General features: G+C 40.1%; 1 protein-coding gene across 7 annotated transcripts in view; it reads right to left on the bottom strand.

Annotated features, from left to right (window-relative positions):
- The window catches only part of chinmo (Chronologically inappropriate morphogenesis), a 78989-nt gene that overhangs the window by 55013 nt on the left and 8215 nt on the right, over window positions 1–15761 (bottom strand). For 2 of the 7 annotated variants that reach the window (XM_076531911.1, XM_076531912.1), the window contains exons 1-2: window positions 15163–15268; window positions 1369–1596 (exon numbers count right to left, since the gene is read on the bottom strand). In XM_076531911.1, coding sequence (XP_076388026.1) covers window positions 1369–1596; window positions 15163–15238 — 304 coding nt within the window. In that variant the 5' untranslated portion in view covers window positions 15239–15268. Of the gene's footprint in view, window positions 1–182; window positions 539–1368; window positions 1597–3249; window positions 3629–15162; window positions 15269–15761 lie in introns of those variants that run through there. The other 5 variants (XM_076531913.1, XM_076531914.1, XM_076531910.1 and 2 more) reach the window with 4 other exon arrangements.

Below are 15761 nucleotides of genomic sequence, written 5' to 3'. Positions count from 1 at the left end.
TCTGATATTAACAAAATTAAAGAACAGTACACTTTGACCTTTTTATTCATTCTCGCATACTCATCAATTCGACGAAAAAATAATCGAACAAAATTTGTACAAGATCACCATCATTAAGTGACAAGTTACAATCAGCTTCAAAAATAAAAAACACATCAACGACAAGAGCCGAACTTAATTACCAATGTACTTGATAAACATTCACCTAAAGATCCACCACCACAAACACGAATCCCAAATAGCACATGTTATTCTCTGCTCCAAGTCTATCCATAATGAATGAAGATGCACACATCGAACTATTTCTGGACCGGAAGCGGTGCACAGTCACGGTCTGCATAAACGGCACGAGCCGCGATAAATACAAAGTCGACCGATCACGATACAACCGTGGCATTTATCTGTCAGATAAAAACACCTCACTGTCTCTTTCTCTCGTCGAAATAAAAGAAACTCTTCCGCGAGATCATCCTCTCGACGAGGACGATGCGATGCAACCGCGAGCGCATTGCATCGCGGCTCGCCGCGGACTGCGGTTTCGCGACGACGAATCCGTAAGAATGTTGCACATTCGTCGGGGGAAACGGCGCATCGGTATAGGTACTACGTATGCACGTACGTGACCACACGCGTGTGCAACGTGTAGGAACGTTTCTATAAAGGCGATGTGCAAAGCAGCCGAGATTCGCATGCACACATCGACTGACTCTGCGCGAGTGGAAGCTCGGCCCACGCGATTGGTCGAAACGGGGGTAGGGACGGGCCAATCAACGGCCGCTGCACTTGGCCTGCAGTCGCACACGTGCAACCTTTACAAAGCGGCGGCGTGCAACTGCATCGGTAGCTCGACAGGTGAGCGTTTCGCGCGCAAGGAGTGATGGCGCCTCTTTGGTCAGACATGGAGGCGATGCTTCCGGTCACGTGAATGGCCCCTTTTTGACCAACCCGATTTACGATAACATTTCTCTTTATTAGAACTCGGAAGGGTTAAGGTGAACAAGTTATTCGAAACTTTTTAATTATCGGCTAAGTCCATCGAATTGTTAGAGAAAGTCTAAATAGTTACTGTCCAAATGTAAGGTACATTTATATTATGTAGATGTACATTGTTGAATTTTTATACATTCCTACGCTCATACATTATATGTGTACGTATAATACATTCTTACATTCGTACATTATGTACGTACGTACATACTTGAATTTGGGATTTGAGAGTTTAAATTTGTGAATACAGAAATTTGAAAATCAAGAAGCTTGAGAATCTGCAAATAGAAAATGGCAAACTCCAGTATGCAATAAAATAAAGAATATTCGGATCGATAGACCAGTTGCTACTTTAATTTAGATACTGAAAAAGGAACTTACCCTCGCAGAATAGGGTGACATCGGTAAGACTCTCGCTTTTGAACAAATTCGAGAACGCTGTCGCCAAGTTGCTACCGAAGCTATTCCACTTGAGACAGAACTGGTGCTGATTAGAGTCCATGATGCCACCCTTAGGCCCAACCCCGTGACCTTCGTCACCCCTGTCTCTGCCACCTTCGTGTAGGTATTTTCCTTCTTGATCGCGCTCGTGCCCAACAGTTCGTCCAACTGTGCAAAAAATTAATCTTTCTTTACTTTTTACTTACCAATTACTCGATTCATGGGTTCCCTGCTATATTTACTGTTTGCAGTATGTACACGCTACGCTTTTTGTACTGCGATTAGGCTATATTTGTTAGGTTTTTTGTAGACTATATTTTTTGTCGTTATTTTATGTCTTATTACTTTATTATCGTATTGTTCTACTATTCTGTTACTACTATTCTCTGCTATTATTCTATCTCATTACACTTCATTCTATGATGCAACTACTCTGCGATACTGCCATCTTACTATCTCATAACTTTTCCACTACTCTTAGCTAGAGAAATTGTCAGACATACTTTCATTTTTAACAAACTACCTGCAAATTAGATGCACTCTCCCATAACGAGAGGATTAACCTTTAGAGAACCTATATTGTCTGAACTTTTTTACTTAAAATTTATGCATATATAGTGTGTCCAATACAAATGAGAATAGTGAAGTGTCTCTGAAAGTGTATTTTAAGATATTTTCTCATCTAAACCGAACGCATTGTATACAACCTACTATGTTTTACAAGAACCCTCGTGCGAGCATTGCAGTACTGATTGCTCAGAATAAAAGAGACACGCCTCGATTTACACATATTTTTGAGCCACCTAATGGTCGATGTGATTATATTTACTAAGTGTGCGTATGTGTTACCCCTTGGCATCCCGTGTGACTTTTTGTAAGGCACACAATACGCATTCCGCTAAGTTTCTTAGTTACTTTCTGATCACTATAATGACCACGTCGGTCCTTTAAAGGTTAAGACTCGATGCACGCAAACGACTTTTCTCGTTATGCGTTTCCTTCTGATTTCTCGGTTGGAAGGAATGGAGATGAACGTGTGACCGTAGCTAAATAGCACAGGAATCTACTTGCATACGAGAATCATAGTTCTGAAGCAAGTACAAGAATCGTGGTTCAGTAAGTAACTTATAATACAGTTCGATTTAAAATGTTACATTTATATGACGAAGAATGAAACTAGATGCTAGAGCGAATTTGTAAAACAATTTAAAAATCGTATACTACTTTGAAACACAATTTTATGTAATAAAGTAATCAACATCTAATTGTCGAACTTCTCACTGTCTTCTAAACTTGTACATTCCGTTAGTCTAACAAACTTGAGCTTTATTTAGCAAAAAAATGAATGAATTATCGTCTCAATCTGGTCATTCGTTTGGAAGTATTACTCATCTCTAATAAATTTGTCAATGTTAGCTAACAGTGTATTTTTCGTTAACGAAGCTGGACAGACCTAATTGACTTCTTTACCATAAACATCGACTTCCCCGCATGGAAGAACATTTATGACACTATCAAAAGTGTATACTGTTAAATGCAAGTATCTAGTACATATTGCAGGTAATTGCCAAGTATCTATATTATTAAAGTCAAGTACACGGAACACTGACACATACAAGTATCTAATGTATATTGTTAGACATAAGCATCTAACATCTCGGAAACGTTTTAATCAACCAACTTCGAGTTCGTCCAAAACCTAACGCGAACGCGGTTTGAAGATCGAGTACAAACGATCGCGACAAAATCTATCGGCTAACCGCGTGTGGAAAGTTCAGCCGGATTTCCGCGGTACGCGATAAAATCCCGAACGGAACGTACCGATGTGTAGGAGCGTATTACTGGAATCAGTCCGAAGAGCAGCGATGCATCGGTGACGAAACGTGTAAGTTAACACGAACAACGGATTCCTGGGACACTATACAGGCTCGGTTTCCCGCCCGATCACTTGCGAATCCTCGAGTTCGAACTCACTGAACAAAGTACTCTCGGTACCGGTGTCGCGTACACGTGTTCACGCGGCACATGATCCGCGAAAGTGTTCTATGCTCGCACTCCGTCTCGAGGACTTTATCCGAACACTGGTGCACACGGTGCCGAGCGTACGTTTTACCCGTCCGAAATCGAGTGAGCGACTTGCATCGCCGCGACGAGTAAAGAATCACGCGTAACTGTCCGTCGTCGGTGACACGCGCGTACACAGCACACGGGTCCGCGTCGAACTCGCGCGCACTCTCCGTCCCCGTTCCGTTCGAAACAGCCGATGAATCGAAGAGATAAAGGTCGACGGTGTCTTTTCACGCGCGCGGGTGGATCGTCAAGTGTCCGGTGTCGGGAAAGAGAAGGACGATTAAAGACGTCGCGCGGTGCTGTGGCCGTGTCGCGGTGGAAAGAACGTGAATATGGGTCATCGGTGCCGATGCAAATGCGGTTGAACGAAATAGTGTGAGTTCGGTGGTTTCGTGGGGCCGCGCCGCGCCGGTGGCGGTAGCGCGATGGAAGAAGAGGGAAGGTCGTGTAGGTGGGAGGAGGGGAACGTTCGCTCGAGGAGAACAGCAAAAGGAGGGGGAGTAAGATTCGACTTTTTCGGAGGAGGGTGGGGCTAGATTGCTTAAGGCTAGAACTTTAGTTCGCGTGCTCCTCTTGGCCCCCTCTCTTATCACGTGTGCTCTTTAAGCTACTCTCTGAGTTTCTTTCTCTTTCTCTGCTCCGCTCCAAGCTTCTTCCTCGCTCTTTCTCTTTTACCCTCTTTTCCGTTCTGTCTTTGTTGTCACGCTGCTTCGTATATCCCCTCTAACGTTTCTAAGGTATCGCGGGTCCCCGCCACTTTCTAATCTAACACGTGCCAGGGCCGAAACGAGGAGACAAGGCGCCACTCGCCGATCTGGATGGGGTCCTTGTTGCACGCTGCTTGTCGTCATCGCGGATCACGAGGTTACGTCACTGCCGCACGAAATCTTACCGCCTCGTGCAGCCGCGATCGTGGATGCATCTATACGCCTTTCGTTTCGTTTCGTTGTTAATAACTATTTCATCTTTCTATCCCGTTTTTGTTAACACTAGATTTACGGAACCCGTCAAAATGACGGATAATAGGTCTATTTTAGATGACAGAATTTGTTAAGAAATTTTTGTAAAAATATCAACTTTCATCAACTTTTAGCAAAAGAATCAATGTCTTAGGCAGTTCACATATCATCTGCAATTTATTTATTTTTCTACTTTAGGTAAATTTAAATAAAAGCGACCATCGAACGTCCGTAAATCTAGTGTTAAGTACTCTTGAGTGCACTGTAGTCTTTTAAAGAAAGGAATTAGGACATCCTCTAATTCATAGATTTCTTCATTCCACGTCTCTATAATCCGAACTATACCAACATACCTAAATTACTATGTCCTTAGATTGCTTGATCTTTAAATCCCTAGATCCCAAAATTCTTAATTCCTTAAGGTACTACATCCTTACCTAGACTCCTAAATCTCCATATATCTAACCTTACCTATATCTCCAAATAGGTATTGTATGTACTCCACATTCTAAGTCCTCAAATATATAAACTATAAAATCTCTATATTCCCTTATCCTTAACTCCTCAAACCACCAAGTCTGCAAATAACTATGTCCCCAAATTCTTAACACGTCTCTAAATTCTCAAGTGCAACTGGTTTGCTCGGACTGTTGCTCAACATATGTCTAGAGGCTAAATCTAGATTAATCATTCCAATAAGCCATACTGAAAATTCCACGAAAGAATTCATTAACTAGCTTGCCAATACCAATCGATACCCTGTCATTTCCGACCAAATTCGCAAAACAAAAACAAATATCTATGCGAAGAATGCATCGAGCGAGCTCGTGCATGCGTGTTTTCGAGTACACGTGCGTCACAGATTACGTAACGTGCATAATCAATCCCGATTGTTAGAACATCGTTAAACAATGTCAAAGTTCTAAACGAGCGTGAGCAAATGAAATTGCAGAATGTCCTGCATAATAAACACGCGAGCATAATACCGGTTGGACGCGCAAAGACTATACGGGTATGCGTTCAAGTCGAGGTCACGGAGCCGAATTTACGAGCTGCCGAGTGAACCGGGACGAAATGATCGGCTCGCGTCATTCTTCGTTCTGACAATAGCCCTTCCAATGTTTGGAGCAAGCTGCACGTAAATCTGCTGCAAATTGTCGTCAACCGAAAAGTTTCCATCGCCGGACGCGTCGCGTTACATCGTCGTTCGATCACGTTCGACGATGGTCATTTACGCGATTCCGCTGTTAACGTTGCAGCGATGCATCGCTTGACTCAACAATATCTCGAGAAAGTTACACGCGATTGCATAGTCAGCACGTTCGAAGAATCTAGAAAGCGACGCTCGGCTTTACCAAGAAACTTTTAAGTAGGATTACGGCTGGAGAGATCTAGAGGTATTTGGGGATATACAGGTATTGGGAGAAAAAGGATATGAGTAGAGAGTTAGGGATATTAGAAGATTTAGAAAGAATAGAGATATGGAGGTATAGGAACATTTGGATATCTGGGAAAATATGTATGTGAGGATATAGAAATCTAGATGTGATCAGATATCTGGAGAAACTGGACATATAGGTGTCTAGGAATTTTTCGAAATCAGAATATGGAAATCTACGGATATTTTGATACCTGAGTAAATAGGGATATAAGGACAGAGAGACATTTGAGAATAAAAACAGGTACATAAGGATCTAAGGATATTTGAATATCTAACAAAACGCACATAAATGAATATCTGAAGATAGTAATATAAAGAAATTGAAATATAAAGAGGCTAAAGTCAAACATATATTTCTACGTACATTTGACTTTTATAGTACAGATACTCGTGTAACCAAAGCATAAATCTGCCAAACCATTACACTACGTTCCGTTAAATAAAACTGTATCCACTTTGACACGTGCACGTGAACGATACTAATTCTACATCTCAACGACAAAGGACATCATAAAAGACACCAAAGACTCTAATCTAATATCATCTATCAAAACACCAAAGGATGGAAGATAATTTATGGACATCACGCCCTAAAAATGACACCAACATAGAACATCGATAGGTACGTCCCTGATCTGCCAAAATTTAGTGTGCACTCCCTGCCTCGGCATTGCGTGCGTGCAAGAGGCGTCGAGCCTTGCGAGGGGCAGAAGAGAGAGAAGGGGAAAAGAGCGTAGGAGTCGTGGGGAGACGAGAGAGCACGAACGACCGAGATAGATGTAACACCAAAGAGTAATGAAAGGAAGGGGTACGGAAACGAGTGGGGTAACGGAGAGAAGAGAGAGAAGGTAGATGGAAATTCAGCCGCTCGAGGCATCGTTGCGTGCCGTTTAGCGATGGGTTTACGCACATTTTTTTTTCTAGGATTTTTCGTATCGTTCAAATTACGAACTTACAGATTTTTTAGTTCCTTTTTTTCGTGAACACCTAAAAGTTTGAAAACTGAAATATAAACCATGAATCGGATGCTTGCGCCCACAATTGTATCATACAGAATGTACACATAGGGGAAGGTACGAAGATACACCTTGCTTGAAATGGGGTATAAACATCGTATAAACTACGCATACATAATAGCATAACAGTCTATTATTCCATACAGCAAGTGACCAATACCTTCTCCCTCGTATCACAATTTTCCCCAAAGGACCTAGCACGTACATGGCACCCACCTGCAGCAAACTCAAACCCCACCTTAAACCACCCAAACCCTTCCAAACAAAAACTGTCCTAAACCAACCGAAATCAAGGCACTAACTTAAAATTTGATCAAAAGTTCGAAAGAAATCTCGAAGCCATCGCTACTTGCGTGGCGCTCCGAGTGAAGGAAAGCGAAAGGAAGGGGGGCTTAGAGAGAAAGAGAGAGAGGCAAGCAATTGCGGCAGCGGGTTAGGGGAGGGGGATATTACGCGTAGAGGGGAAACGGTCAAAAGGGGGGTGAAAAAGGGGCGGGGGAGAAACGAGAAAGAAGGTAGGGAGGCTCGCGGGAGGATCGAGGAGGCTCAAGGTCGCTGCGGGGCCGCACGCGCGCCCCTGGCCACGCACACGATCGTACACGAACGCGCACGGACGCACACGAACGCACAGCACGCGCCCGCACACGCACACGCTTGCGCGGCAGCTCGCTGCAACACGGGCGTGTGCACACGGGACGGCGGGGCTGCGAGCGCGCTGCAGCGCACACGCGCATCCCAGTGCGCACGCGCGTATCGCCAGATAGAATGTATGAACGCGAGCGTGTACGTGTGCGTGTCATTGACGGTGATTCAACGTGAGAATGTTAGTGCGCGGACGAGAGCACCGTAATTCGGCGGTTCTCCTACGGCGACGCGTATTATGTCACCAGGTCCAGGCTGCGGAGATAACGCACTGCGTTGTATGGATTTTTTCAGACTCGCGATAGAAAGCGTCAAGCTGACTCGCGCGGAGGGGACGATGACTCGTTCGGAAGGATAAATTGGAAATGGACGTGGACCGGCTTTAATTGCTGCACCATGGACTGGAAGACTTAGGCACTCCATAAATTATCAGATAATCTATGAGAGATTTATAGAGAATTTGGCCATTGTTAAATATCGTAAACCATTGCAGGATCGTTGCTAAAACTGATAGATGAAAGTTGTTCAGAATTATGAAAGTTGTTTGAAGAAGTAATTTAACGCACAGGTTCGATGAGACACTTGTCAGAAATGTGTCATTCGGTTGTAACAAAGAATTGTGAACTTGTGAATTAAAAAATTGTATGTCTATGTCTTCAAAGATACAAATTTAGAAAGGTAGGGTTTGAAAATCTGAAAGATGTAAGTACCGGTAAATATTGGGGGTTGAAAAATCGTAAATGTAGAGGATTGAAAAATTCGTAAAGGTAAAGGGTTGAAAACCCAGAAAAAAGAATGGGTGAAAAACGGATTCAAACATAATGGCACCGCGCGAAATTGCATTTGCTAACAGAAGAACGGCCGCGACAACTGCAAAAGGGAAGTGGCGGTTTTCTGAAAGAGTTACCGTTGTTTTTCTCTCAGGCAGAAAACTGCATTAGTGCATTACGCTGTGTAGTCGGTAACTGAATTATTTCGCCGATTCAATTAAGGACCCCGGCTCGGTGTGCCCAATAGGTACAAGAGCGTGGAGCAGCTTTGATAACCCACCCTATTAACCAGCGCTACGAATCAGTCAAAAGCATCGGTTACTATAAGAGTACACACAGTAGATACGGATGTGCATTTCTTCAGAAATGGACATACCGCCGAGAAGAAAGTAGATGAGGACCAAAGGCGGTCTTAAAAGCAACGTATCCACCATTATCTCCTTACTTTTCTTTTAGCAAATATAATGCATTTTACGAAATCATTTTTATCAATTTCTGAAAATGAAGAAAAATAAATGAACATAGAATAATCAAGAGTAATATGATTTTTATGTACAATGATTATAACGTTCATGTTGAGTAAATGTCTGCTCGTGAATGTCAAATAAATGTCTGATCGATGCAAACGTTAAATAAATGTTCACTCGTTGTGAACGTTACATAAGTGTCCGCTTGTAAAACTGAAATAAGTGTCTCCTCATCATGAACGTTAAATAAATGTCCGTTCATTGTGAACGTTCAATAAATGTTCACCCATTGTGAACGTTAAAAATTTAACACTTGTTATAAAAATTAAATAAATGTCTGCTTGTCATGAACGTTAAATAAATGTCCGCTCATTGTGAACGTCCAATAAATGTTCACTTATTGTAAACGTTAAAAATTGTACACTTATAAAAGTTAAATAAGTGTCTGCTCATCATGAACGTTAAATAAGTGTCTGTTCGTCATGAACGTTAAATAAATGTCCACACATTGTAAACGTCCAATAAATGTTCACTCATTGTGAACATTAAAAATTGTACACTTATAAAAGTTAAATAAGTGTCTGCTCATCATGAACGTTAAATAGGTGTCTGCTCGTCATGAACGTTAAATAAATGTCCGCTTATTGTAAACGTCCAATAAACGTTCACTCAACATGAAAATTAAAAATTGTACACTTGTGAAAGTTAAATAATAGCTCGTTGCAAACATTAAATAAACGTCTGGTGCTTGTAAACGTTAAATAAACAAAGAAATGATTTGAGGAACGGGATTAGGATGTTTGCCATTTCATCCCCTAGCAGAAGTTCGAGCAGTGTTGCAACGGTGCGTTGGTAGAAAAGGGAGGTAGCACAGCACGAAGGCTGATAACGTAGAAAATACATTCTACGAAGGAGCTGCCCCTGAAGTATAGTCAATACTGCAGCCAACGATGCCTACCGCAGCACTGTTTCCCCTTTATCCAACGATCCCCACGGTGGCTTCCGCCGCCGAATGAAAGAGGAAGCGAGAAAGAGAGAAGGACGAGATTTGCGTGAATCCCGAATCCCGGTAATAATTGCCGAGGGGTAGGGAAAATGCAGAGAAAAGGGTTCTTGTCTGATGAAAATTTCGGGCTGGAAATGCAAACGTGCCTCTACCGTAATATCGACGCAACGATCGAGATGCCTCAACTAACAATTCCTTCGTGTATTAGGATTCATAAGTATATTGTTGATACGTGATTGTACATTGATACATTTTTATAAAACTTCTTAGAAAGGTTTTCAATTTTTAATATTTTTAAATTTATAAAGTTATAGATATCGAACTTGTGGAGTTTTAAAATTTGGTCTCTAAATTCTGAAACTGCAAAATCAACAAATTACAAGATTTCTAAACTCTTGAATTGTTAAGTCTTCTAGATCTATAAATTCTTGAACTTACAAACCCCATAAATCTTGAACTTCCAAACCTTCAGAGTTACAAGCACCTAAATCCTCAAACCCTCAAATTTACAAATTTTAAACTTACCCAAAATTTGCAGATCTCAAAATTTTTACACTCTCGAATTCCCAAATCCTTCAAATCCCTAAATACCTGAATTTACAAATCCCACAATTCCTAAACTCCCAAAGTTTCAAACCTACAAATCCCTAAATCACCTAAATGCTTAAACTCCAATGTTTCTATATCCTAAAATTCTTTGAAAATTTGGGAGTTTAAGAATTTTCATAGGAACTTAAAAATTCCTAGTTTCCCAAATCCCCAAATTTCCAAATTCCAAATTCCAAATCTCCAAATACTCAATTCCCCAAACTCCTAAATATCCAACTCCCAAAATTCCTAAATTTCCAAATTCCCAAGTCATAAAATTCCAAAACTCCCAAACTCCAAAATCCCCACATCCACAACTAATAATTCAAACACGACAGCATTTGAATACTAATTACAGAGCAGTGCAGTAGCACGAAAACGTATCGATAATTTGATTAAAACCAAAGGAGCAGGTGTTTCCCTTTACACAAAGAACGACTTGGGGACTTTCTTTTGTCCTTACGAATCGATGCAGGGATCTGATACACGCACAGACACAATTTGTTTCTCTGACACTACGATTTGTTAACTGTCCCCACACTCGTTCATGGGATATTTATGAGACATATGTTACCGCTGGTTGCATGCAACGAAGTACTCCGCCGTGCATAAATATTTGGTCACCCTGAATCAATTAACGACAATTAATGATACGGATTCAACACTAGCTTTATACTGAAATTTTTATATAAATAGGTAAATGAAAATGATCTCTTTTGTTGAGTAATTAAAATGTCCATTATTTAGTTACTTATCTCTTTGTGGAGTATTTAAGTATTAATTATTACAATTATTGTAAATTAATTTCTTTTCGTGCACTTATTTCTTTTTATTCTTTATGGAGGTATTTTGTGAATAAAGTAATATTTTTTTAACTATAAGATGAACTTGTAATGCAACTATAATTGCTGTCCTGTATTATAATTACAAACCTGTACATAAACTATAATTACTGTCTTGTATTATAATTATAAACCTGTACATAAACTATAATTACTATCTTATATTAAAATTATAATTATTTCATAAGTATAATATCTATAAAATTGTTAAATTATTAAAAATGATTAAATTACTAAATTCGTAATCTTTTACCTTATTTTCTTAAAAACCACCCTCGATGTATTACAAAAAAATTTCAGAATCGTTAACCCATCGTAAAATACTAATTCGAATAATGAACAATCGGACACGAACAAATGAACAACTTCATCAAAAAAAGAAACTTTCAAATTAAAAAATTGTTTAAAACTGCTTTCACTACTGTTTTAAAGAGCATACATCTTCATGTGTACAAAAGATATAGAAGGATGAAAACGAATGTAGGACACGTGTACGATTGAAAAACACGTGTTGATTCGCTGGTTGACGCCACAACGCAAATTTTACGACAGAAAACGTAAATCGCGAAACGCGGGAATCAGGGCCACGAGAGCGCGGGAAACGGTTACGAAATCGAGCGTACGATGTTACGCTCGAGCGGAAACGCGTGAAAAAGGCATTGCTACGATCGACCGGAGACAATTTCATGCTTTAAACAGGAATCTAGCAAAGAAACGAGGAACAAATAGCCCTTAGCCATGAATTTTCTATTTGTGTGCCGACGTTTGATCTAAAACTCGATCTAACGGTGCTTCAAAGTTTTTCTGATGATCTCTTTTAATACTTTCGCTCCGAGAAACGTTAATATTTAAAACGACCTGTTGAAATCGTCTTGGAATATTTTACTGAAATTATTCAAATACTCTTGTCGAAAGAAATTGGTTCACAGAGATTTATTTTTCATCCCTTATTATTTTATTTTTCATCCATTATATTTTTTCTTTGCTTCATTCTTAATTTAAGGTAATACTGATTAACTTTTTTTAGGCCTAATTTAAACTAGTTAATCGAGCAATTTACGATAAAGGTAAAACAGCTCCATCTTTCAAGAAAATTTGATTCACTATATTTTTCATCCACATGAAAATTAAAAAATTTGTTAAATATATGAAATTTTTTGTAAAACAGAGGTCACTGACTTCCTCTATAAATAGCGCAATAAGAATTAAGAATAATTGCTATTACCGTAATAAATTTCGAAGCTGAAGATTGCAAAATAAACTTGGAAGATGAAAGGAAAAGAAGCAGCAGCAAACAATCATGATAAAACACAACTGTTAGGAGATAGGAAGTCAGTTACGTCTTAGGACCTGAACATTTATAAACAGATGATTACTTTGAAATAACGTGCGCATATAAGACTGACGTGCAATAAACGAAAAACAATATTTGCCTTCGCATCAACGCGATCAACCTACTTAGGAAGATCAAGTGCTACTACAAAATTGAAAGAGAATAAAAGAGGAACGAATATTTGAGGATTTTTGGTGAAAAATGGAGGAGGTAAATGCGCGCCAAATGTGGGGAGGAGAAATACGATTTGAGGATTTCATATATTTTTAAGTGGTAAATTTTCAGATATTTTAAGTTTCAAATTTTCATATTTTCAATTTTTCAAATCTGAAGATTTACAAAATTTAAAATATTCAATTTTATAAATTTTTATGTCTTTGAAGCTGCAAATTTGCAGATCTCCAAATACCTAAGTGGTTAAATTTCTAAATTTCCAAATTTTCAATGATTCCAAGTTTGCACAGCTCTAAATTTCTAAAGTTTCAAATCTCTGAAGTTCCACGATTCTCAAATCCCTGAATATCTAACTTTCCAAATTTCTAAGGGTCCAGATCTTCAAATCTCCAAATATCAAATTTTCCAAATCCCGAAAGTTGCAATACCTTAAATGTTATAATTCTAAAATTCATCAAATTCTCAAAGTTCCAAATCCCTAAAGTCCCAAATCCCCAAAATTCCAAATTCCTAATGTTCCAAATTCCAGAAGTCCCAAAATTGTAAAAATTCCCAAATCTCGATATCTGCTAAATTTCTAAATTCTCAAACTCCCAAATTTCCAACCTCAAAAATTTCCCTATTCCTACCTCGAACTCCCCAATTTCCAACCCCCACAGTCCACAAATACAAAAATTCATCAACCAAAAATCCAGAAGTATCTCCTCACCCCTACAGTTCCTCAAACCCTTCAAATTTCCCCAGAAATGCCTAGAAAAGGCTGCGACATAATTACAGCACCAAATATAAGTACTTAAATGGGAACGTAAGGGTTCCTTTAGAACCTAAAGAAACGAACGCAGTTAGATACCGTTAGGTGCTGCACGCGCATACGAAACGTGCACGTAGCACGTGCACGAGCTGCATAAAATTAGACGAATAGGAAACGTGGATTGTACGAGCGCACTATACAATGTACATAACGGTGAGTCGATGAGTGAGCCACGAAACCTGCACGAGACAATTCGTAGAACGTAAACCGAGAATTAATGAGAGCAGCAGCAGAGACATCCGGTTCTCACGAAACAGAAAAAGAATTATTACGATAACACTGATCGATTCCGATTAAACGGGGTGTGATACAAAGCTACTTCCGAGGGGGTTGAAGTTATCAATTTCATCGAAATCGGTACGAATATGTTCATATGTGATGTACATATGTGAAGGATGTGGACTTGAATATGTTCTTAATAAAATTTGTATGACTGCTTCTATCAAGATTTTTATCATTACTTGTTTACTTTGTAGACAAGATTTTTGCACTTGTTAATTCAGAAATGAATATTGTGATAGAAGTTTTAGAATAAATTCAGTAATCGATGGAGTAACCGAAGAGTTATTAGCATATTGTTGGTTGTAGTATAATTAATGACTTCATTATTATAATCGTGTGACAATATTTTAACTAATAATTATATTTATTGTTACTGCAAAAAATTTTACAACGCTGACATAATTATGTCAGTAACGATAGCGATCTTTTATAAGTTATGCAAATGTTTCCTGACACTGTAACAGTTTTGGGCTATTTAATTTGTGATATGGACTTCTGTTGCCGCGTAAATTAAAAGTGTAATCATGATAATGGACATAGCCTGTTCAGTGTCATTTTCCATGTAAGTTGACCAACATTGCCCTAGCAAAATTTTAATTGTATTTGGTTGTATTTATACGTATATAGATAGTCTAATAACAACGCACAAGATTTAGTCTAATCAACAATTGATTCCGAATAACTGACAATTATTCTAAATGATAAAATAACTATTAGATGACTATTAGAAGAAGGTATACTTCATCCGAAAAGATGTAAGGTATACTTTGATACCTATTTAACCTCTTCAAGGATACACATACGTGAACCTTTATCTTGTTTCTAAACCCGTCAATTAAAGATCACATACGTGTATGTTACATTACTTCTATACACTAAAAATTCTTTCATACCTCACGTTACAGATCAAATAAAATACGACACCAAAAATGTCACACCTGTCTGCTATTCAAAAAATCATCCCTGAAAAGGTTAAAATCTTGTCCCGACTACCCAAACAACACAGGTTGCCATAAATTCCCGGAGAAGGCTAAGGTGGGCCAAGGTTACGCGAGTGTCACCCAGTGCCAGCGTATCACCCACAATGAAGCACATAGATGAGCAAAAATCGTTCGATCTTCCCTGTGCAAGCATTCATGTCGTTGGCTCTCCATCTAGAATCCGCAGGAACACAGTCGCGCGCGAAACAATTCACAAACAATCGGAAAGATCGATCGTTCTGTCATCGATGTACGCGTCTGGACGAAGATAGTCCGACGAGATGTCCGGTGGTAAAATAAGGCGGTATAACAGAGAGGGATGAAAATAAATGAAGAGGCGAACACGGTTGTACCTGGCGGATGAAGCCACCATGGATTGACCAGGGATGGTTGTTGGTTGCCGTGGCCCTCGCCGACAGGGGCGTACATCCTCCTCCGACTACGTCACGCCCGTCACTGGCGTCCTGTGCGGCTGCACCCCCGACTGTCTTCAACCCATAACCCACCGCTCCTCCCGGGATTCCTGTCATTTCCCCTTCCTTCGCGTACGCAAGAGGGTTGCAAGGTTACCGGTGCCCCCTCTCCCTTGCCCTCACCCACGCCAGCTCCACAACCAAAGCAACCACCCCCAAACCCGCCACCACGGCTACCAACCACCTCACCGCGACCACCTCGAACGCGTTCAAGGTGGAGGAACAGCCGCCTCCACCGACGACCGACGCACCCCCGTAGCTGCGCTACGCAGCCGACCGACCGGCCACAGCCATCACTTTCGCTACAAACTGCGAGCCACGTTACTAGCAGGGCCGACAAGATGCGTCCCTGGGACTTGATTCACGAATTACAGATTTACACAATCAGTACCGCATTCTTTAATTCTCAAATTGCAAGGTTCTCTACTTGAGGGTCCTTGTAAGGGAAAGTGTCGAAATTTTGGTAGTGCCAAATTCTC

This window comes from Megachile rotundata, chromosome 5 (assembly GCF_050947335.1).
Source record: "Megachile rotundata isolate GNS110a chromosome 5, iyMegRotu1, whole genome shotgun sequence".
Taxonomy (NCBI): domain Eukaryota; kingdom Metazoa; phylum Arthropoda; class Insecta; order Hymenoptera; family Megachilidae; genus Megachile; species Megachile rotundata.
The sequence above is the reverse complement of the archived record's forward strand: the minus strand, read 5'-3'. Positions and strand labels throughout refer to the sequence as shown.